The following is a 24,227-nucleotide window of genomic DNA, read 5'->3' as shown; positions in this document are numbered from 1 at the left end:
AATCTAACGATCTATTACATAGATTCAGGTTGATTGGTACTATATGCATACTTCACATGCTCTAAGCAAGTAAGTCGTGTGACGATTCCATATCATAGCGTACATGATGGATTTAATTGTAGAATGATTCTTAATATTTTTCCATCCACGTTACATTTTAGCTCATCCAGTTTAACTGAGTCTTGCTAAATTGTTTGCTAAGTGATACGTTTGAAAGTCTCTACTAGAGTCTTTCTTGTTTGACTTAGTATTTAGCCTAGCTCAAACTTAGTTCAAACAATTACTTTGTTTTATACATATGGGTTGAAAGCCTTTCAAACTCCTTCAATTCATGTTTAACACGATAAATTCCTTTACTCGTTTAAACATTTTATTAAGTCTATAAAATAGATCTTAATTCCCAATATGTACTAAGTATCATCATTAGCTTGGTCCATTGTCGAAAATACTTTCAAATCTAAGCATTGAGCATTTGATAGTTAATTTACAACAGAGTTCGTAAACTTCTTGTTGGACCTTACAAGATTGACTCTTGCTCCCACTAAACTTCTTATTCATAAGAATTTCTATGTTTCTTCATAAGCCAATCCTTTTGTTAACTTTATGAGAAAACACGTTCCAATTCCTTTATGAAATGCTTCCTTCAATTCCATAATGGATTTCTTGAGCTTGCTTTCAAATCTAGCATTATTTAGATTTTCAAAACCCTTAGACTATTTTCATAGTCACTTCCAAAATCCTATTTTAGGAAGGCGGTTTTGGTATCTATTTTTCCATATTTCATATGTTCAATTTTTCTAGAATAACCACGAAAAGACTTGAGCATTCTGATTGGTGAATAGGTTTTTATTAAAATCAACTCCGTGAATTTAATTATATCCTTTTCAACCAATCTAGCTATGTATGCATATACATTTCCACATTTGTTAGTTTTCTCCGTGAAAACTTATTTGCGATCGATGGGTCTTTCACCCTTCATGCAAATTAATCAAGTTTTAAACATGATTTTCAAACATGGAGTCTATTACGGATTTTATGGCCTCTAACCATTATTCAGAATTTGTATTTGTCTTAGCTATCTTACAAGGCACTATTCCCTGAATATCTAATAATAAATAGTATGCTTGTAAGTCTTAGGTTTATTTCTAACTTAATAGAAAATTTATAGGATTCAATCCAAAAATTTGGTGAATTCTATACCTATACGGGGTTATTGCATCAAACACTGAGTTTCAAGGCGCTTCCAAAGCCTTTTCATTATGTTGATCTTACTCCAACTTATCAGTAGTTTTGTGAGTAATGAATTCTCTTTTAAGGCACTTGTAAAGTCCTTTTGAGTATTCTTGATCAATCATTCTCATGAAGCCCTTTTGAGTTTTCTGAGATTTTCAGTTCTAGTTTGTCGCTAAGCTCGATAGTCATCGAGTTCATTTTCCTCCCACTTGTCGTTTTGGAAATGTGTTACTTTCCAGAAAGACACCACTTAGAGCAACAAACATTATGTTCTCATTTAGGTTGTGGAGGAAATGCCCGTAGTCTCACTTGAATGCTTACAAAGAGATGTATATTGTCTTTAGGTAAAAGTTCATTGTGAAACAAACAGTTAGCTTCTACTTGAGCTATCTTAGCCTTTAGTGAGCCATTAAGCTCCCATTGAGCCACCAAGCACTTGTTAAGCTGGTGAGCTCCCACTGACTCACTTAGCTCCCTCTGAGCTAGTGAGCTCCCACTGAGGCTAAGAGTTTTAGACATAAACTTGAAAAGACGTTTAGAAGTTAATTATATCCATAACTGAATATGGTGTCCTTTCTTAGCTCCGATATTTTGTTAGTGTAACATTAGTCATTTGTGCAAATATTTAAGAACTTTTTAGGAAGGGATGTGATCCATCATTGTTTGAGTCATTTTTAAATGGCATCGAGGTCTCCGTGAAGACACACTATGTTCTTTGTGGAGATATTCATGAAAATTTCAATTTCATAACTTTGTTATGGTTACGCTTGGCTCAAGCAAACATCGCTTGACCTAATCTAGATGTTTTGATATCTTGCCAAGTCGATTCTGTACTTCATTGAACTCTTGAGCTATTCAAGGTCAAGTTTGTTCACATTTGATGAATATAGCCATATTCTTTCAAATTCTTCGTGAAACGTTGAAGTAATTAAATCCTCTTTAGCTTTCAAAGTCAATTGTCTATACCAAGAACAATAGCTCTTTACTTTGTCGGTTTTTAACAAGTAAGACTTGTTTGTCTTAGAACGATTCTGAATCGATCAACTGTCAAGAGCCTATATAGCCTTGAGTACGTTCTTGTTAATGTGACATTGCTAAAGATGTTCGGAACACATATCATGCCTATGATTTGAACTTTTGTGAGTTTTCATGTTAGGGAAATGTTTGTTTATAATCAAGCATTCTTGACTCATGGTTTAGACAACCAAGCCATTCAAATAAATTTTGCAACTATTGCTCTTTTTTTTTTTTAATGTGAGTCTTTCCGTGTGTTAACGGATTGTTTGCTGATTATGGAACACAATAACCATTTATTTGTTCCAGCCTTAGTTTAAAAGGTCTTCAAATAAAGCATACGACCTTACAACTGATGTAGCTCTTCTTGCTTCATTTTAAGCTTGTAAGTCAATAACTTAGCTTATCTTCAATAGTTTGAGGTCACTTTCAAAGTGTAACACTCAAGCAGTACCTGATACTTGTGAAGATAATGACTTGCTAAGTTAACATGAACTCTTTAGTAGAAATGGAATCTTATTCCTTTTCTTTGTTCCTCATTTGCTATAATTCTTATCATACTTTATCTCATAATCTTACAGAATCATTTCTTTAAGAGTCTTTGACTTTTATACTTTGTTAGGCATAATTAAGCATCTAGTGCGTCGTATAACAAAGTTCCATCTTTTCCTTTAATTCGCACTTGAATTAATACATCAATGAGTTGTACTCACCAACGTATAAAGCGAAAAGATATGTTGGTTGTCAAGCATTGACAATTTTGAGTTTCCAACTCAATACTTCATGTTTATCAAAACTACCTAGTATTTTGAATACATGATGTCCAACTGTCCTTTCGGACTTATAAAAGTCATTTATGAGAATTGTATTTTAGAAATGTCTTTCCTTTCTTTGAGAACTATTCTCAAAGATTTCCTTTACCAAATCACGGAAAACAATATAGTTTGATTTGGAATTCTACAAATATAAGTGCAAAGTATAACCATTTATCAATAAAATAACATAATAAGTTTGAAATTTAAAAGCATTCATGCAAATTTTCAATCTTATTAAGCGTCTTATCCGCGCATTAAATTTGTCCCCATTTGGCGAGAATAAGGCGATTCCAAGATCCAAAGAAACAATGAGTGGTTAAGCATGCTTTGGCTTGTCTTAACACTTAATCTTCTAAGGTAACCAACTCTTTGTTAATAGCTCCAAGCCACTCTTGGTTGGATAAATCGTCGCATCTAATGCTCTCTCAACAACTTATCCACTTTGCCACGACATGTTAGGACTCCATCACTCATATCGTTGAGTATAACCAAAACCAACTTGCATACCCTGTATGCCTTACGTATCCTAGAGAGTAATAGTGATGCCTCACTTTGCCGTAGCCCATCACTACTCTCAATAGGTCGATAAGTGTTGTTTTGGAATGACAATTTTACTCATTATTTTAGGGACCTAGGGTTTCTATGTTGGTTGATTTAAGTGAACTTAATTAATCATCACAACATTCGAAATCCTAAACATGCATCTAACATATAATTCATATATATAATCATAAATATATATCGAAAACATAAATAAACATGCATTTGGCAACTAGCATGACCCCTTGAGTCTTCAAGTCTTCAAGGGACGACTTTTGCAACTTCATGGCTTCGCCTTCCAAGAACCTCCGTCTTCAAGACATAACCATAATTATGCAAAAACTAGTATCTACAATTAGGACTAATCTAAATATTAAGGTGCAAAAATACTCAACGGTTCGCCAACCGTATTTAGATTTACAAAAATACATCACGGATCGCAGTCCGTATTTTCTATCCTAATCGGGCCCCACTAGTTGCCATTTTTATAAAACCTGCGGAAGAATATACATTCCATTCATCCATTCACTATTTGTGAATGGCCCATGCATTTTACAATGATAAACAAGTAACAATACACAAACATGCGAAAACTAGTAACTAATTTAGGTCGTTAATCCAATTAACATGCCTAATTAAAACTAGTCAAAGTTGTTTAACGATTATGTAATTTAGCGCAATTAAGATTGAAGCTCCCACTAAATTCCACATCCATCTTAATTAATCCAATTAATTAAGTCGGTAAACCCAAAATTTTGCCAAAATAAAATTTTGCCAATGTCGCTCAAAACTGAGGCCTAGCCTCAAAATTTAATTAAAATAATTAAAACCAAAATAATTAATTAAAATACTTAAAAGAACACAAAATTGCGTAGTCCAAAATGTCTAAGTGCCTAGCACCAAGACTTGGAGTGCTCACTACTCGCACAACCGATTGATGCTCATGGGAGTGACTTACGATGCCGCATACACGTAACACCGACCACATCAGCGAACTTTCACACACCAAATCGTGGCCCATGATGGCCATGTCGCGCGAGCTCATTGCACCACATTGCTTTGCAAGCAATGTCTACGCACATTAACCCCTATCGAGCACCAACATGCATACATACAATTATAGCAAGCCCCACACCACAAGGCTCGAGCTCGTGCAAGCAAGCCAAGGGTAGTCGAGCCACGCACAGCAGCCCCATGGCTGGCGCTGTTGCCACGCCATGCTGCTGCTGCTTGGCTGGCTGGCCGCGCTGCTGGCCACGAGCAGCAGCCACGCAAAGGCTGCACCACCTCGAGGCAGCCCCTTGGCAGCCACATGCGGGCTGCTATGCAGCCCGGCTCGCCAAGGGATGCTTTGCCCTCGATTTCCGTGCAATATCCTCGGGTTTTTAACCCAAATTTTGCGTGACTAAATAATTAACTCCAAATTAATTTTAGAATTAATAAAATGAGCCAAAAATGAAAAAATTATTATTACAAGTCCAACTTAAATAAAATTCATCAAGGTGCATATAACCAAAATTATTTCCAAGAACAATTCTTTAACAAAATTGGTTTAACTTGGTGCAACAAAATGAACAAGGGTAATAACTCACAATTAATTTAAATTAATCACGAGATTTGACAAAATAAAGGGGAGTTGGAATTATGAAAAAAAATATCCAAATAAAGATTCCAACTTTAACTTGTGAATCCTTGAAAAATTATATCTTCCAATATGAAGATAAATGAAATTTCTATCACAAGATTCAAACTTTATGATTCCAATCAACTTAATACATGATTAAATCAAAAGTTCAACCAAAAATTCATGGAATTTAGTAACTTAAAGTTTCAATCACTTAAAACAATTAAAGATTGAATCTTTAGTACTTAGAAGCCTCAAAGAACAAATTTTTCACACTTAATGCAATGGAATTGCAATTATGTGAAAAGTTTAACCAATCTTTCAAGCACTAATTACTACCAAGTAACCATGCTTAAAGAGGTTCAAAATTGCAGGAACATCAAGGAAAGAACCATATACATAATCACCATAAATATGCCATTAAGATTCAAGGTTAGAAAAACTTAAAATTTTTCGTCAAAACGAAAAATCCCTCGAAAAAGGCATTTCTGGTCATATTTTGGCCAAAAACACAGCCCTAAAAGGGTAAACCATTTCCTGAATACCTTTCCCACCAAAAATTCACTATTTTTGGGCGAAAATCTGGGTTCGGCGCTACAATTAACTCTAATACGGACTTAAAAAATAATAAAACCGAGCTACTAATCTAATTAGCAACATAAAACAAAAAAAATAAAGCCATAAAACCACCTTGAAAATTATGATTATAAAAATAAATGAGTACGGCTCCGATACCGCTGTTGGGTTTTGATGAGTCCGACTCATCGTGGAAGAAAACCCGAGCTAAGATCACACTCACAATTAATATAATCACAAGACATAATTAACTTAAACAACAAGAATTAAGGAAAGATAAATTACCTTTGATGCGTGCTTCGCTCGTAACCTGAGCTCTTACTTGGGAAAGCTTTAAGTCTCGCACGCGGAAGACCTCCTACGGAAATCCACCCACAACTCAACCCCGACAAGGTCCAATGCTTAGAGGTTAGCTAAGCCCGACCTAATACTCGAGTAATTATATGTGTTTAAAGGTTTTCTCAATGGAGATGCCTTTTCTAACACCTTACTCAAGTGAACAATCCCAAGGTATGCCTTGGCTATTTATAAGGAGTGCTTCCTTGTGAATTCCACTCATCTTTCAATGTAAGATTTTTTCACAAAAAGATCCCACATAGAAAGAATGTTGAATTCAATCCTTAGTTGAATAAACCAAGGAATAACAAAGTTCAAGTGTCACATGGTTAGGTGAGGACCACTTCCTCACTTGCTCCCCAAGGCAACTCACATGCATTGTGAGCTAACCATGTGCCACCCAACCTTGAGCCCCAAGTTGTGTTCGGTTGGCCAGCCACTTTTTGGCTCGCGTCCATGACCCGTCACCCGGGTCCACGCCCGTTGCCACATGGCATTGCCAACGTGGCGCGCTGCCATGTGGTACATCGCCACCGTAGAGCGCTGCCACATGGCGTGCTGCCATGTGCGCTGCCACGTGGCGCGCTTCCTAGCCTTCGCGTGACTAGGGTTTTTACTTGTTACTTGAAACATTTTCCCGTCTCGCCAATTCCTAAATTTTGGCTCGACTTTTAAGATTCGGTTCTGACGCTCTAAGCTCGGAGTCCGACATCTTTGTTCACAATACTCGAGTGACTTATTAATTCCTTTCGAATTAATTCGTCGCGTCGGATCGTTAGTTGCTTCGGTGTGACTCGAAGGGTTCAGTTAAGATTAAGCTGTAATATTAATTATACATTAATATTACTGATCGGAAGAGGCCTCCACCTAGGCATTCCGATCACTTGACCTCACTGAATAATTATCTTTCTAATAATTCTGAACCCTCTATCGGAATAATATACTTGTTCGAAGGACACTATTCCTATCATTTGAAAATTTAACAATTGTTGCGACCCCGCACAATTATTTACCAACAAATTGATAATAGTGCAAAAGATGATTATTACTTTTTTTGATAAACCCTAACACACAAAGATTCCCTGAGGGGATGCGATATAACTAAACCAATAATAACCAACCACTCCACAATAGGAAGTGTAGACACCAAATTGTATCTCCCCAAAAACCAAATCTAGTGATGAGTACTTTTCACATCATTTGATTATCGAACGAGGTGGAATGTGAAAGAGTCTCGTGATTCCCTTGTTTTTAATAAAAATACGTCTTTCTGTTTTCGAAAATATTTCTTTTCGTACTCTATTTATGAAAAATGTCCAATATAATTTTATTTGGTCCATGATATGAGTCTAATAATTGTGTAGTTGGATGGGGCTCGAAAAGAGCTTTCTGACGATATATTATAAGCCCAATTCCGATGAATAATGAGAAAATTATGGTCTAAATACTAAGTTGGATCTTAAATGAGTTTTATGGGCGACCCAATGATCAAGTGGAGGTTCCATTAATTATCATTACTAAAGTCATTAGGAATTACTTTAATTTTCTAGAATAGTCTAGAAGGTTATTTTATGTTTTAAAGAGATATGGATTAATAATTATATTTTCTGATAAAGTGAAATAAAACAAGTGTTTTGAAAAGATTTAATCTGATTTTTTTATAAAGTACGGACTCTAATTATTCAATTATATTGGAAAAAGGACTCCGTACGAAAAATATTATCCCGCAGCACCATCGCGCTGCGATGGGAGAAATTTTACTTCGATTGGAATTCGATCTTCTTTGATCGTTTCCAGATGCTTTTCTCTATAAATAGGGTCGTATTTCCTCGTTTTTAACAATCAACAATCATCTTTCTATTCTCTCTCTCAAAGCTAGAAGCTTGTTCTTTCTGCCTCTTTCTAAGCCTTGCCTTTTCAAATACAATATTCCTCCATCACGAGACTTAGACACACCTAGCCAAGATTGAAGTTGTCTTCACCCTAGACGTGAAAGGTTGATAATTTCTGAGGGTTTGGTCCCAAATCCCTATTTCAATTATTTAAGTTAATTGTTTGATTTAATATTTTCCTTGAAGTTACTAACGTGTGTATTGTTTTGATAGAAAGAGATACGAGGCAACAAAGTGAGTAATTTCATTCCTATATTTCTTTAGAAAGTATGTTTATATTATTTTAATTCCTAGTATCATGTTAGGATGTCTTTTATTGTTTTCTAGTATCATGATTTGGTTGCTTCCTATTTCTTCTATCATGTTAGTATCATGTTAGGGCTAAAGCTTTGATCTTTATTGTTTAGTGACATGTTAGGATTTGTTATTAATCTTATTAGTATCATGCCTAGGATCTTGCTAATATTATTATGCTTTGATGAGATTGATATTATTACGATGATTTGTTGTATAAATATTTATATGTTGCTTGATATTATTATAGTTATTGCTTGAGCACGCCCTCTCTTGCAGGACTAAAGGGAATTTGTACTTGAAATCACGCTTAATAAGATAATTAATAATTTTATTTAGGCTAATATGATTTTAATTGAAGTGATCGCCAATAATAGATTTGTTTGTGCATTAATATTCAACCAACATAGATTAAACAGGTTTAGGGTTAATATATTGATTGCATGTTAGTCAGAAAGCGCATATGAATATGAAAAGAACAAAGTAGAGGCCTATTTAGGGCAGGTTCAATCTCTTTTAGGTTGGATTTGTACCTTCATCCCCGAATATCCACTCATGGTTCAGGACCACTATGGAGTTAGCGATCTCATGGATCGTGAAGGGGTGTAATCCTCACCCTGTGAACTGTTTACAAGTTCCTAAAACTTGTTGGCGACTCTTTTTCTCTAGCGTCCTTCCCTTTGGACGCCGCCATGCTTAAGTGCACGATCACAGTGGGGCTCAAGTGTGGGATTCTTGAAATATTCCCTACAGGAAGATAAACAACATCTACACTACGTGTGTAGATTTAATGAAATCTAAATTGAAAAACTAAAAAAAATTAGAAAAAGAGTAGAAAATAGTCTTATTTTCGAAAAAAATAGACCATTTCCACCCTAAAACGACCAAACTTGTTCAAACCCTACAAGAGAGGAGAGGAAAAAGAGAAAGTGACTTTTTTGTATTGTGGGGAAGTGTTGTATTTAAAACTAAATAAATGAAGTATTTGATGAATTGCGAAGGAAGAATTGGTAAAAATAATCTCAACTTTAGGCTATCCGCTTTAATTAATCTTAACTATAAGCTAAATAATTTAATCTTTAACAAGTATCCGATTTGAACAGGCCCAAGTGACTAAAAACCGACAATTGGCAACATTTCCACTTGTTGACTTAGAAAGTTGGTTAATGTGGTTGTTGTGAGTAGTATATAAGTGAAAATTTTGACAATTTTAGTTTATTAATAGATGAAGCCCGTGCGATGCACGGTTTGTTTGAATTTTTAAAAATAATTTTTTTATGTATATATATGTGCTAAAATTTGATATATATTTAGATAAAATTCGTGATATCAAAAGATAATATTTTATATTTGATTAATGTAAACTGGGAAATCTCATTCGCCAATTTTGTTTACGTGTCATTTAAATTATTTAATTCTACAAGAAATTAATAATCTCGCTCGTATTTAATTGGTTACCACTAAAATTTATTATCCTACATGGCGCGCTGAAAAAATTAAATCCTACGTGGCTCTCTAAAAACTTGGGAAAAAACTCCCCTTTATATATATATATATATATATATATATATATATATATATATATATATATATAGTCACTTGCGTCTGTTAAAAACTGCATTACTAAAATTAAATTATACTTGGGATTATTTAAAGTGAGGGACCTAAAAGCTCAAAAAAAAAAAAAAAAAAAAAAAAGTGAGGACCTAAAATAGGGATTGCTTTTTCAATTTTACGTAATTTTAATTTTTTAAATCAATAACTATATACAAAAAGATACACCAGCAATGACACATGTCATCTTCGGGTATGTCCTTTTTTTTATTTTTTAAAAAAACTATTTAAGAAAAAAATCTTTCTAAATACATAAAGTATTAATCACCTACAAAATATAATAGAATATTTGATGTATCTTTCTAAAATAAAACATATTGACAACTACAAACTTAAGCAAAAAAATTAAAAATAATATTCTTAACATAATTATTTATGGACTATTTTTTGTAAGAAAGACATATTATGTAATATGCACGTTTATTACAACAAGATTATATAATTTTTTTTCTTGATTAAGCTACAAGCTTTAACAATGAAATGTGAATATCAAATTATAAAATGATACTTTTTTATTTCCTTGAGTAAATTAGGATTAGAATTTCAATCAATTTGTACTCTATGGATACTTCAATAATACTTGACAAGAACGACACATGTTGATTATTCTTAGTGTGATTTTTTCTGTCATTTTTGTTAATTCTCGGCATTCAATTGATATGAATATAACTTATGAAAGTCAATAAACATAATATAGTGTTAACTTTAACTATAGTTATTGAAAATTACCATGCATGGCACGGGACCTAATCTAGTCATGTTCTATTAGAAAGTTGTTCATGCCGTTTTTTTTTAAAAAAAAAAAAAAAAGTTGTCAATGCATGTAGAAAATGAAACTAGGCATTGTACAAAATATATTACTCGTACGTAATTTGTTATGTCACAGACTAGTCTAAAGGACAGCAAATTCAGAAGGTAAAAGAGGTGTACCGTGTACTCAGTGGCGGAGCCAGGATTTATAATTCGGGGAGACAAATTTTGGAGGTTAATGTTTTGGCAAAAATCTCAAGAAAAAAATTGATCACTTAAATTGTTTAATATTTATTTGAAATCATATACGCCAATTATTTCTATATGGCAAAAGAGGAGTAAAAAAGTTTTAAGATATATTAAGAAAATTATCCAACAAAAATGAATAAATTAATGTTTGTTAACCCAATTCCAAGTTATGTAATCCCATAATTGATAAATATTTAGTTGCCTTATTATAAAGTCCTATAAAGTCAAATAATTAGCATTTAAAAAAATTGATGGTAGTTTAGATATGAAGGGTCCGAGTTTGAGTTACACTGGAAAAATATAAATGCAACTTTCTCAAATATATCATATTATTACTAATGTATTTTGTATGTATGAATAAAATTTAAAACTTAGTAACAAACAATTAATTAATAGTAATCTATTAATTAAAAATGTAAAAAAAAAAAAAAAAATAGAGTTTAAGCACACTTAGTTAAAGAAGTAACCCATTAATAATCACTAGCAACAAATAGAGTATGTAATCCCAAAACAAGAAATAGGAAATAAAAAAGAAAATTTAAAAGGTTGTTGAACAATAGGGTATGTAATCCAAAAACAAGTAGGAAAAAAAATAGCTGTAAAAATAATAGAGTTAGGAGTCGAACTTTAGATCATGTTTCAACTTGACCAAGACTCTACCACCAAACCATATTGTAAGTATATTTATTTATACCTTTTTACTGAATTTTCTTAAAAAAAAAAAAAAAAAAAAAAAAAAAAAAAAAAAAAAAAACTTTTTTTTTTTTTCCGAAACAGGGGGAACAGCTGTCCCCCCTTGCCGCCACTGCGTGTACTACGAGATGCAAAGTCGAAGGGCACCTGATACCACTACCAAGTTGCTTCACCCCTCTCGATCGGTTTTATATGCGGCCATTCGACTGCGCACATTCTAAATGAAAAGTCGTCATATTATTAGGACCCCTTGAACCAAATTTTACTACTTACAAAACTTTTACAGTAATTATTTTGTACATCAAAGATAGTTCATCGAACCAGCTTTTCTCTGAGGCCCGTAATGACTTTAAAGTTGGACCTCTAAAATTAGAAATTGACAGTACTAGTAGAATTTTCTTATATTTACAGAGCAATATGTATCAAAATAATAACAAGAACTTGTTTCACGTTGTTTTTTGTTTTCATTATTGTTTGACAATAATAAAAAACCAAAAATAGAAAACATAGAAAAGTTGTTTTCACTTTTAAGTTACCAGTTTTCAAAATTATAATAATTTTAATTAATTTTTTATTCATTGTATGACACACATCATATAATTTTGAAAAAAAAAAAAGAGAGAAAACATGATACAGAAAACCAAAAATCCCATTGATACCAAACGAACAAAGTTTTACCATGTTACTTAATTTAGGAAAAATTTTAAATTACCACCCAAAAATGTATCCATTTTCAAAATAACCACATGTTTAATTTTTATTTTTATTTTACCACCCCTTAAATTAAAAAACTACTCAGATTACCATCCATTTCAAAATTCCGGTGGAGTTCTGTTATGTGGACCCACCAAACGGCTAGTCACGACTATGTCTAAGCATTACAATCAGCCCTGTCTTCACTCCACCTCCCCCTTAAACCAGTTTATTGAGTACAAAGACAATCTAAAACCAAAAGAAAACAACTAAAAAAAACCAAGAGCTTATTGTCTAAATTGCTATTACTATTGATCATCTTCTTCCTGTCACCATTAAGAGTTGTTGGATGGGGCCCACATAAGAGAAATCTATCGGAATTTTGAAATTGATGGTAATCTGAGTAGTTTTTGAATTTAAAGGGTGGTAAAATAAAAATAAAAATGAAATAGATGGTTGTTTTGAAAATAGATACATTTTTTAGTGGTAATTTAAAAATTAACCTAATTTTTATGATAGTATATTCATTTTTTTTTAATTTAAAAGAAATGTAAAAGAAATTTCATTTCTTATGAAATGTCTAAGATTACATAGAATTATAGAAACTAGAAATGAATGAAATGATTTCAAAAATATTGTACGTCTAACTTTTAGGATTGAATTTAGGGGGCGGTTAGTTTGCAATTGGTATCCAGTTGAATTTAGGAATGAAATCACAATGATATGGATTTGAAACTTAATGCTTAATACCATATATTTGATATAATTATGAAATGAAGTTTAGAACTAGATTTTGAAACCCAAACTTTGAGAGTTTGAGGTATGAGTTTGAAACTTTTAAAATCATAAAACAAACATAAGGTATGAGTTTAAACCATTTTAAACTCATACCTAATACCTAAATTATGTAAATCAAACACACCCTTCATGGTTCACGGAGTTAGAGTAGCCGTCCACATTAATATTTACCAAAAATACAGGAACATGTTCGAGCAACACAAAACTTATTGTAGTTTCTAATCAAAATTATTGAATAAAAAACTGTAAGCTTAACAATCCAATTCAATGTGCTTCGTCCTCTCATGTTGAACTGGATTGTTCTTTTAATTTAACCCTGACCCATCTATATCTATATCTATACTTAGTTTGTATTTAAAAACACAAACCATCATCCCCATCATGCCACATGTAAACTTTATTTTTCACCAATGCCACATGTCACCTCCATTCATTAATAATCCCCTTTCTTATATTTTTTTTTTTTTTAAAAAAAAGAACTAATTCAATACATGTATTAATGTTATTTGATTCATTTTTCCCCAACTTAATATCTTCTACAATTACATTTAATTTTCATCCCTTCCTCTCCTTTATAAACTATTTATTTTCCAATTAAAACATATTATAAAATAAAAATTTAGAGTGTACACCTATAAATATCATGTGCATTACCAATTGGTTGTTGGTGTAATGGTGATTGTGACTATACTTGGTAGGGAGGACTAGGGATGTCAGTGGGGCGGGTCAAGTAGGAGACCCGCCCTATCCCCGCCCCAGTGGGGCGGGGATGGGTCTCGGTTTGGTGGGTGGTGGGGCGGGGATGGGGATAAAAACCATACCCGCCATGGGTGATGGGGCGGGGGTGGATTTTAAGTTATACCCGCCCCATCCCCGCTCCGCCCCACCCGCCCCACTTCGTACCCGCCCCATCCCCACCTCATACCCACATCTATATATCTTTTAAAGTAAAATTACATACTTTTGTAGTATTTATAAAATAATTACGTAAAATACAATATTAATTATAATACTTTGTACGACACTTATATTATAACACAAAAATGTGCGTAGAACGTTTATTTTATAATTCGTATTAATTGTGTAGGATTGTGTATTTGAGATACGGAGATTAGGTGGATCTTGGGTGGGGATTAGGCGGGTCTTTGGTGGGGATTAGGTGGGGATGGATATCCAAGTGGAGGGTGGGGCGGGGATGGTTTTGGAGTTGTACCCGGTGGAGCGGGGATGGGGATGAAAATTGGACCCGTCGCGGGGATGGGGATGGGGATGGGGATGGGGATGGGGATGAAAATAATAGGTGGGGATGGGGATGGGAAGGCCAACATCCGCCCCGCCCCGCCCCATTGACATCCCTAGGGAGGACCCGTGTTCGATCCTCCACAACAACAATTGGAGGGGACTATAACCTAACCACCCAAAACTGATCCTCGAATCCGGATTAGCCCAAAGGGTGAACCGAGTGAAACACAAAAAAAAAATAAAAAAAAATAAAAAAAAAATATCATGTACATTGCACGGGCTAGAAGGCTAGTATTACTTAATTAATTGCTTATATGTGAAGTGGTCCTCTCATCAACTAATGATGTTGCTAGCCACATATAAAATTTTAATTTGGTGTACTATTTCACGTTCCAAAGTGGTTTTTGTTTTCTAATCCAAAAAAATGATTTTTGCTAATCAATCCTCTTCTTAAAACCTACAAAATTGAAAAAAAAAAAATGTTGATTTTGTTGAATTAAAAAATTGGGTACTTCTTCTTTTGAAGATGGGGTGTAAGTTTGTAACTAAATAACAAAGTAAATATTATGTTCTTAAACAGTTATTCTCGTATACTATTTTTGGTATCTAAAATAGGCAGCTAGACTCCCGGAAGACTAGGGCAATACCACTTGCACAAAAACACTACAAATAAAGCTAGCTTACTCCTATATATATACATCATCTTACCAAACTCCCAAATTACTTCAACATACTTATAAACAACGCAAACCAAAAATAACACCCAACCTGTCATTATTCCTTTTCATCATTTTCTCTCTTCTCAATGGCTTCAACTCTTCCTTCAAACACTTTTTTCACACCACAAAATCAAGTGACTCAATCAAATGTTAATTACCCTATGCATTATGGTCTCACAATGTGGCTAGGCCAAGACCAAGATGATTGTTTCTTTCCATTTCCGAACAATTTCGAATGCTTTGATGACTTGATTCTCTCAGAAAATACCAATAATAATGTTAGTATTGATTCTTCATGTAATTCAAGCTCCACCTTAATGGAAGTACCATGTTTCGGGACATCGGCTTTTGACTACTACAACAACCATGGCAATGGACATACTAATTCATCAGGGAGTACATATGATGAATTAGAAAGTAATGGTTATGGAGTGTTACATAGTTATGTCCCTAGTGCTAACAATTATGTTGCCACTCCGCCTGAGTGTTGGGTATGTATGTTTATGCTTTTTTTTTTTTTTTTAGATGCAAGTTTATTATATGATCCAGGGAAAAAAATGTAGCCATATAATTTAAGTGTTTACGCAAATGGCTAAAACTATAAAGCTATTTAAACTATTAACGTGACAACTACGATGTTAGTTGATGCGTGAAACTATACTTCTACATGATTGAGGTTAATTAGAGTACTTATTTGAAAAGTATAAATATACATATTTTTAATTTATTAGGTATATAGGATCGGATAATTCGTTAAGACAATAAAAAATTAACTAAGTAATCTAGTTGGCATTCAACTGTTTTGTTTTTTTCTTTGTTCTTCTTCTTCTTATGTGTAGTTTATCATGAGCACCACTTGCACAAATCCTTAACTTATTTATAAGCTCTTAAGTCGCTTTTTATTCGATGACTTTTATTAGAGAGTGTGTTGTCTTTTCATAGGATGAGGAATTGGGAGCTTAAAGACATTGTATTAAGTACTTGAATATAAACACCATGACTTATCTTATGTGATGAGATCATCAAATGCTAATTTTTGTAAGACTAGAAAAAGCTACTCCCTAAACTTTTTGCAAGATATTCCTATATTAAACAGAGATCCCACAGTAATAATTATGCTATAATATAAGTTAATGTGAAACAGTCTCATAATTAATTATCTCAAAATTCACATACGAATTGTTCACGAAATATGACTTTTGTTTTTTTTTTTTTCCCTTTCTTTCTCCTTTATGACTTAATATTATTGGTGATATAGTAAGTATGGCTAATGATCAAGAAAGTTTACTCAGCTCGAAAAATATATTTTTAGCTCGAGTTGATACCAAAATTAGTCAAGTAAACCAATCAAATCTAAACTTAACTCGATTAATTCAAGCTTTAGCAATTATAATTACTACTATTATTTTGTTCTATTACTAATTTTTGTTCTACTAGTTTTTAACTATTTTTCTTTTTGTTGATGGTATTTTCAATAAAACTTGATTTAATTGAAAATAATCTTGAAAAATAAAAGTAATCAAGCTTTTTGAGCCGGAGAGTGGATTCTTACGGAGTATTCAAGTTGAGCGTGATCTACTTGCTCAATTAATAAGATCATTTTAAATAAATAATTAAGGATTAACTTCTGAAATATGAATGTAACAAATATTTTTGAAAGAATATGCAAGTGTGATTTAATATAATAGTATAATACGTACTGTACATTAGAAATCATGACAATAGTCACAACTTAGAAGCATAGTTAAATATAAAATAAACAAATAAATAAATAAATTATTTTCAAAAACTTTAGGAAAAATACACTTTAATAATCTCAATTATGAGCAATTTACTTCTAATAATCCCGACTAAGATTTATTTTTTTAATAATCCCAACTATGAGGTCAGTTTGCCTCTAATAGTCCCAGTCAATCAACAACGGGTCAATGACCTGTTCTAACAAGTAACATAACACGTGTCAACACATAATTGGACAAAAATATTTTTTAAAAAATTAAATAAAAACCATAAAAAAAAACCCAAAAATCTAGCCACCCTCTCCCCACCCCCAACCAGCCACCTACTCCACCATTCACCACCTTCGCAATCCACCGCCCAACACCTTCCTGCTCACCACACACACTTCTCGCCACCAAACCGCACCAACCTTCCTCCTCCCTCACGACACTAATTCACACCGGCCACCAACCATCTCCACCTTTCGCCACCAATTCGCGCAACTCCAGCCAGCAATTCTCACAACTCCAGCCACCAATTTGCGCAACCAACCATCTCCACCTCTCGCCATCATTTCACGCAAACTGTATGTAGCCACCAATTGGCGCAACTGTCGCAACCAATTCCCGCAACCAGCCTTCTCCACCGACCTCTCATCACATCAACAACAGAGCAACGACAGCCGCAACTCAATTTGCAACTCCAGCCGCAAGCCACCATATTTCCCTATTATAGCTACTCTTATCATCACCTCGCAAACACCCTCAATTAGGCCCCAATTTCGATCTAATCTCATCACGGGCTCAATGAGGTTGAGGGGGTTATCGAGGTGGTTTTGGGAGTCGAGGAGGGCTGGCTGGGTGTTTATGGGGGTCGGGGATAGGTGGTGGAGGCCGGCCGCCGATTTTGGTGGTGAATGAGGGTTGGCAAGCCAATTTCCGGCGACGTTAGGGGATGGGGTTAGGGTTCCGGCAAGGTTAGGGGGTGGGGAAACGGTGGCTGAAACTTTGGTTATTTTTTTTTTATTTCTTTTTTAGTTTTTTAGTTTTATGTGTTTTTTTAATATTTAATTTTGGATTGTTCACGTGTTGACACGTGGTGATTAATAAAAAAAAATTCAAAAAAAGCTTGTTCAGCAGGTCACCGGTAATTGGAACCACTTGAAGCAAATTGATCCCATAATTGAAATTATTAAAAAATAAATTTTAGTTGGGATTATTTGAAATAAATTTGCCATATATAATTGATATTATTAAAGTGTTTTTTTTCAAAACTTTATATTAGTGGTAACATTATGATGAATATTTTATCATTTGAAATTCGAGACTTCTAGAATTTTGTATTTTTGTAATGCAATATATGTCCATAAACAATTAAACACACATTAGAGAAACTGATAATAATTTTATTCTGCCCAACAATTATTGATCTAATAAGCTATTGGACAGGAATTTCAAGGCCACACGACTTCACAAGTTACAGGATCAGAGAACAGTAATAATAAAGTGGGAAAATATTCGGTGGAAGAAAAAAAAGAAAGGATTCTTCGCTATCTTAAGAAAAGAAATCAAAGAAACTTCCGTAAAACTATCAAGGTACACTAGTATATAATCTCTCTTTAATTTTTCTGTCTGAATAAGTCACTCTCTTACTTATCATATGCGATCGACTTAGCTTTAATATTAAGTACGTACTACGTAAGTCACTATTATATCTCAATCTTATGCTTATATTCTTGTCATTTCATCAACAGTATGCTTGTCGTAAGACGTTAGCCGATAGGAGGGTTCGAATTCGAGGTCGATTTGCCAAGAATCAAGAAGAAGAATCATCTACTAGTTACGATTATTGTCGTAACATAGTCCAAGATAAGGCTAGTAGTAACAAGGTATGTTTTTGTTAAAGATCAAATTAATACGTATGTACTCCGTAGTAGTATGTATAGCTTTAAATTATATACTTGCCATCTACAAAAAAAAAAAAAAAAAAAAAAAAAAAAAAAAAAAAAAATGTGTTGCCATAAGATAAAGAAGGAATCTTCAATTCTAATTTTGAAGTTGGCATTCAATCTCCACTACAAGTTAAGGTACTATATATGAATGTAGGATCCTCTTACCCTTACCACCGCCCTCAAGGTATCTAATTTACTAGCTGGAGCAGGTTGATAGTCGAGGCCTAGGTTTAGGTCTAGTAAGGCTTTTCTTCTTACCAACAAAAAATTATATTAATTAAGTAAGATGGATTTTAGTTTTTTAATTTTTTTTTAACAAAAATAATGGTTTTTACCATGCAGATCGATCAGTGCGGTGAGTTCAACGAAGAATGGGTGCAAGAAGCAATATCTAGCCTACTATACGTTCCTTCTATCACTAGTTGGCATCCTAATGGAACTACATCGTTTTTAAGTGACTAAAAGTAGGATTTAGAGGCAGACAAAGCATTTACATACAATTGTGCTTCTTTTAAATCCGTGAATTGAATATAAATATTGTACGAACAATCTTATTCATTTATAGTAATGAAATTTTAAAATTTTATTCATTTTGAGTATAAATTCTATCAATCAAAGATTGTGTTCATTTTGAGTATAAATTCTATCAATCAAAGCCTTAATTACATCAGTGGAGTCGGCTATATGAACAAAAAGTGATTTCTGTATATGAAGGAAATGTGTCCTCGACTCTAGTGCAATTACGAAATATAATCATGGATCGTATTATGGAGATAGTAATTCGTTTATTTGGGTCGTCTATACGTCTTGCTATAGAATGATATAGAACTTTGGGTTAGTAAGTAGTAAACCCGAAGCCTACCTAAACGGATCCTACAAGGTCACACATTAGGTTTGGATCAATAAGAAACCCGAAGCCAAAGTGGGCCTTAGGGTGACCGACCAAGAAGGGAAAAGGGGAGAGGAAACCCTAACCTAATTAATGATAATGTGATTATTTTAATTAGGGTTTTTGATAAAATAAAAAAAGAGACCGTATTCAGTTTTGAAAAACAACGTAAGTTTTCCTCTCCATAATTTTCTCTAAAATCAGTTCTCTACTCCAAGAAAGGTGAAAGGTTTTTCCCATCCAACTAGCATTGGTGGAGTGTTGATTCAAGCCGGTGGACCAAATAGAGGAGTCGCATTTGAGGCTCTTTATCTCCCCTAGAGAAGAAGATCGCTAAGAGGATTCACGCTTCAAAGGTTAATTCTAAACTATTATGTGATCTTTATTTGTATATGCATGAGATCCTGTTTAGGTGTGTATGAATGAGATTCATGAAATGCCGCTTAGAGTACCTAAAACACTACAGTATAGTCATCTACAAAAATATTCATCCTTCATCCCTTGCGATCAAATATCTCATTCTTATGCAAATCTATATGCTTCATATCCTTCCTACCTCATTCCAACCAAGTCACTTTCGGTCCCCTTGGCCTCTACATTGTTTAACCTCTCCATGATCACACTCTTCCACTTTTCATAACGTTGCACCCCGCGTCTTTATCTGATCTTACGCGAACGAACACAGACAATTTTTCCTTAGAATGACTGTAATGGTTTTTTTTTTTCATTTTTTTTTATTTTGCATCTTTATGATCAACAATTAGAATATTTTACTTGATATGGAGACTTAGGTAAAAATTACAATAATATCTCCTCCGTCCCATATTACTTTTCCTATTTATCAAATTTTAGAGGAATTAAAAAATAGGAGAAGGAAGTACATAAAAGGATGAAATACATAAAAAAAAGAGAGAGAGAAAAGTACAAATATGTGAGTGAGGCACAAATAATATTTACATGAAAGGGGCACATATATGTAGAAAAATTATAAGGGAATTTTAGATGAGTGAAAAAAATGAAGGCAATTTGCTCTTTTCATAGTATCTAACAACAGGGAAAAAAATGAATTGAAAAGGTTTTTTTGGAACATCCAAAACAAAAAAAGAGAAAAACAATAATATGAGATGGAAAGGTATCATTTATTGATTAATTATTTGTAACTAAACCTATCTTATTTATATTGGGAGTTGCGATAAGATGCTAACGGTGGAAGGGCAATTTGACCTAGCAACTTAGTTTTTTTATGCGTTTGGGCTATCATTAGTTAGGGTTGCGATACGTTATAGCATAATTGAACCCAAATGGGAAGGCAAGCATTCACTCAAGCATAACAAAGCGTGAAATTAATTTTGAATGTGAACTAAGCACCTCATGTCAATGATTTTGATGCACAATCCAACCGTCTATTGGGGTCAATTGTTTTCTCAATTCATCAAATATCCTACACTATCGTCATAAGCTATGTAAATCAAGGTAATAATCAAGCGAAACCATTCAATGGAAATTCCTAAGCTACGCTATCGCCACAACTTTGTTCAATCTACCTAATTGCAAATAATGGTTGGCCACTCAAGAGAAACAACTAGAAATACATGGAATACAAAGCCTTTTAATCACAATCAAGTTAATTTCAATACCTAAACATGCTTGAGATTCAACTATGCCATCACCATCCCTTTAGTAGGGGAGTTACTCACTAATCATGCTAATAACAAGATCAATCAACAAATTAACAAGCATCACCATGATTAATAAGCAATACTAACTACTAAAGCAATAATAAAAAACAATAAACAAAATAGAGAAGATGACGAGCGTCATTTATGGCGCTCAATAGAATAGTTTTTAGTTCCTTTTTCTATATTTTCTTGCTTTATTTTCAATTAATTTTCTTAGTTTTCTTTGTTTTTCCACCTTAATAACTCATTTTGGTTTTTCGATTACTTTTATGAGTTTTTCATGATTTTAGTTCTTAATTTGTGATTTTAGTTTAGTTTCATTTCATTTTGTTTTCTCCCTTATTTTTACTTGTAATTTTGTAGGTGAAGCTTCAAAGTTTAAATTGTTGCGCTCTCACGGTTGCGCTCTCATTGATTTTAGGTGATGAACACGCAATTATGTGAAGATCAAGGGATGCCCTCCTCGCGAGCATCATCACGAGAGCGTTGTCGATAGGGATGCACGAGAGCGCTAGGAGTGAGACTTCACGCAAGGGGCCACGAGTTAGCAAGAGGAGCCGTGCGAGCCGCAAGAGTGCAGCAGGGGTGCGCGCGTAGGCCCCCCTGTGCGTGCGCGCAAACCCCTGTGTGCGCGCGCACGGGGCTGTTGAGCTCGTGCACCGCCGCCTTCTGTCCCCTTATGTTCGTTTTACTATTTATACCCCTTGACTTTTCCTTTTTTGGGGGATGACGTTTTTACTTGTACTTGAGACATTTTTCCAGATTTAGTCGAGAGAGAAAGTAGAGAGAGAAACACTAAATTACTTGATTTGTACTTCAAATTACTTCATTAAGCTTAAATTTCTTCATTAATAAATGAAAATTGGTGAGAATTTCTTCTCTTGAATTTACTTTTTGCTTGATTCTTCCTTTAATTCTTGAATGTTTGATTCGATTGTTGATCTTTGGTTTAAGAATTTGTTTGATTTGATCTTCTTTTTTATTAAGCTTGAAATGATAATATTTGTGATTCAATTTGCTTTGTTTTTCAATTTCATTATGTTTTGTGAGTAGATTAGTAGTTAGGGAGAAGGGGATGTATGCTTGATTGATGATCTTTGCTAGTTGATGATTCTTGGTTGATTGAATTGTTGCAATTAAATTGGTTGACATAGTTGTGCATGTGATTAATTTTATTAGGAGTGATCAACCTAGATGATTAATCTAGATTGCATAGCAAGTTTCAATGACATGAACCCTTGATTTGAGAATTGCTTTAATTGGTTGAATTTGATTGTGATTTTCCTTGTTAGTCATTCATAGTGAACCCTAGCTTGACTTATAGAAGATAGCTCTTGAATTCTATTCATTGCAACTATTGTTTGTCCTTTGCAACGTTTGAATTAATTGAGTTTTACATCGATTGGCATGATCATTGAGCTTGCATGTGGAACCTTATTCCCTAGTGTTTATCGTATTGATTTTCTTGATTGTTTAGTTGATTGAAACCTTAGTTACACCTCAATTTACCTCTCATTATTTGAAGTAGCTTGACCATACGCTATACCATTCTCCCCCTCATTCCTCATGGTTCGACTCGAACTTGTCCTATACTAGGAATAAGTTTTATTTTCTTAATTGTTTGATTGGTGGTGCTTTAGATTTCAACGACCTATATTACCACATGTCAAAATGGCGCCTTTGCCGGGGAATGACATTGGTGATTTGCTATACTTGTTGAGTCTTCTTCATTTTAATTGAAAAATACAAAAAGATTTTTCTCTTTTTGGCTACATTTGTAGCCGTGCTAATAATTGTTTCATTTGAGATTGTATGCATAGAGCACATGGTTGTTCTCTAGTGCCACTTGATCCGGAAATGGAGAGGACAATTACAAGGATAGAGTTGCTAGATGTTCTTTGAGTTCTATCCCTCCAAGTGATGAAGAACCACAACAAGAAGAGCAAGAAAGCATGGGAGAAAATCCGAGAGTGGCGTTAAAGGTATTGGGAATTCCGGGTGCATATAGGTTTGAAAGTGGGATTGCTCCACCTACAACACCGATGAATGACTTCGAAATAAGGCCGGAAATGATCACTTTGATAGAGAGGCGACAATTTAGTGGGGCTAAACATGAAAGCCCGCTAAACCATCTCAAAGAGTTCGAAAAATATTGCAACACTGTCAAAGTGAATGGAATTTCCCAAGAATTCATCCGCCTCAAGCTTTTTCCCTTTTCTCTCATAGGGCGTGCTTTGGATTGGTTAGACAAGGAAGTCAAACCAAATTCTCTAAGGACATGGGACAAAGTGACCAAGGAATTTCTATCCCATTTATATCCACAAAAGAAAATCGCGGAGGCTAGAGCTTTGATTCAAGGTTTCAAGCAAAAGCCTAGTGAAAGCCTCTATGAAGCATGGGAGAGATACAAGGAGTATTAAAGAGAGTGTTCTCACCACGGAATTCCTACCTACCAAATTATTCAAATCTTCTATGGTGGCCTAAGTTCTCAAGGAAAATCGTGTCTTGATGGAGGAGCTGGAGGTCTCATTATGAATAGAATGGAGGAGGAAGTGGTAGACATCATTAAAGACATAGTGAGGTACTATAAAGATTGGAAAAATGGAGAAAGGGAACCAATTATCAAGAGTAGCTCTTCGGTGTATTCGGTTGATCATCTTAATGCCATAAACAACTTGTCCTCACAAATGATAAACTTGGGGAAGGAAATGTCCTCTATCAAGGCAAAGTTTCGAATCTTCCCTCCCAATTTAAGGGGAGAGGTATGTATTCTAACTCTCAACCTCCTTTCTCCTCTAATAACATGCCTAGTTGTTGCTTGTTTTGTGATGGATGTGGTTTGTATGATCATGATACTTATAATTGCCCTCATGCATGTATGGATGTTTGTGATGATCAAGATGGGAA

The 24,227-nt window shown here is 34.0% G+C and overlaps 1 protein-coding gene and 1 non-coding gene across 2 annotated transcripts; one reads left to right on the top strand and one right to left on the bottom strand.

Annotated features, from left to right (window-relative positions):
* The first annotated feature begins 15,102 nt into the window (after positions 1-15,102).
* Positions 15,103-19,342, top strand: LOC145584962 (uncharacterized). Its single transcript, XM_081641743.1, has 4 exons — positions 15,103-15,573; positions 18,250-18,396; positions 18,555-18,689; positions 19,095-19,342. The coding sequence occupies exons 1-4, from the start codon at positions 15,169-15,171 to the stop codon at positions 19,212-19,214; spliced, it is 807 nt and encodes a 268-aa protein (XP_081497869.1). The 5' UTR covers positions 15,103-15,168; the 3' UTR covers positions 19,215-19,342.
* Positions 19,343-23,657: 4,315 nt separating this feature from the next.
* Positions 23,658-23,763, bottom strand: LOC145587205 (small nucleolar RNA R71). Its single transcript, XR_014101227.1, has one exon. It is a non-coding gene; the product is annotated as a small nucleolar RNA R71 (small nucleolar RNA).
* Between the last annotated feature and the right edge of the window lie 464 nt (positions 23,764-24,227).

This window comes from Chenopodium album, chromosome 16 (assembly GCF_948465745.1).
Source record: "Chenopodium album chromosome 16, dcCheAlbu1.1, whole genome shotgun sequence".
In the NCBI taxonomy this organism is placed as follows: Eukaryota; Viridiplantae; Streptophyta; class Magnoliopsida; order Caryophyllales; family Amaranthaceae; genus Chenopodium; species Chenopodium album.
Note: the sequence above shows the minus strand (reverse complement) of the source record. Positions and strands in the feature narration are given on the sequence as shown.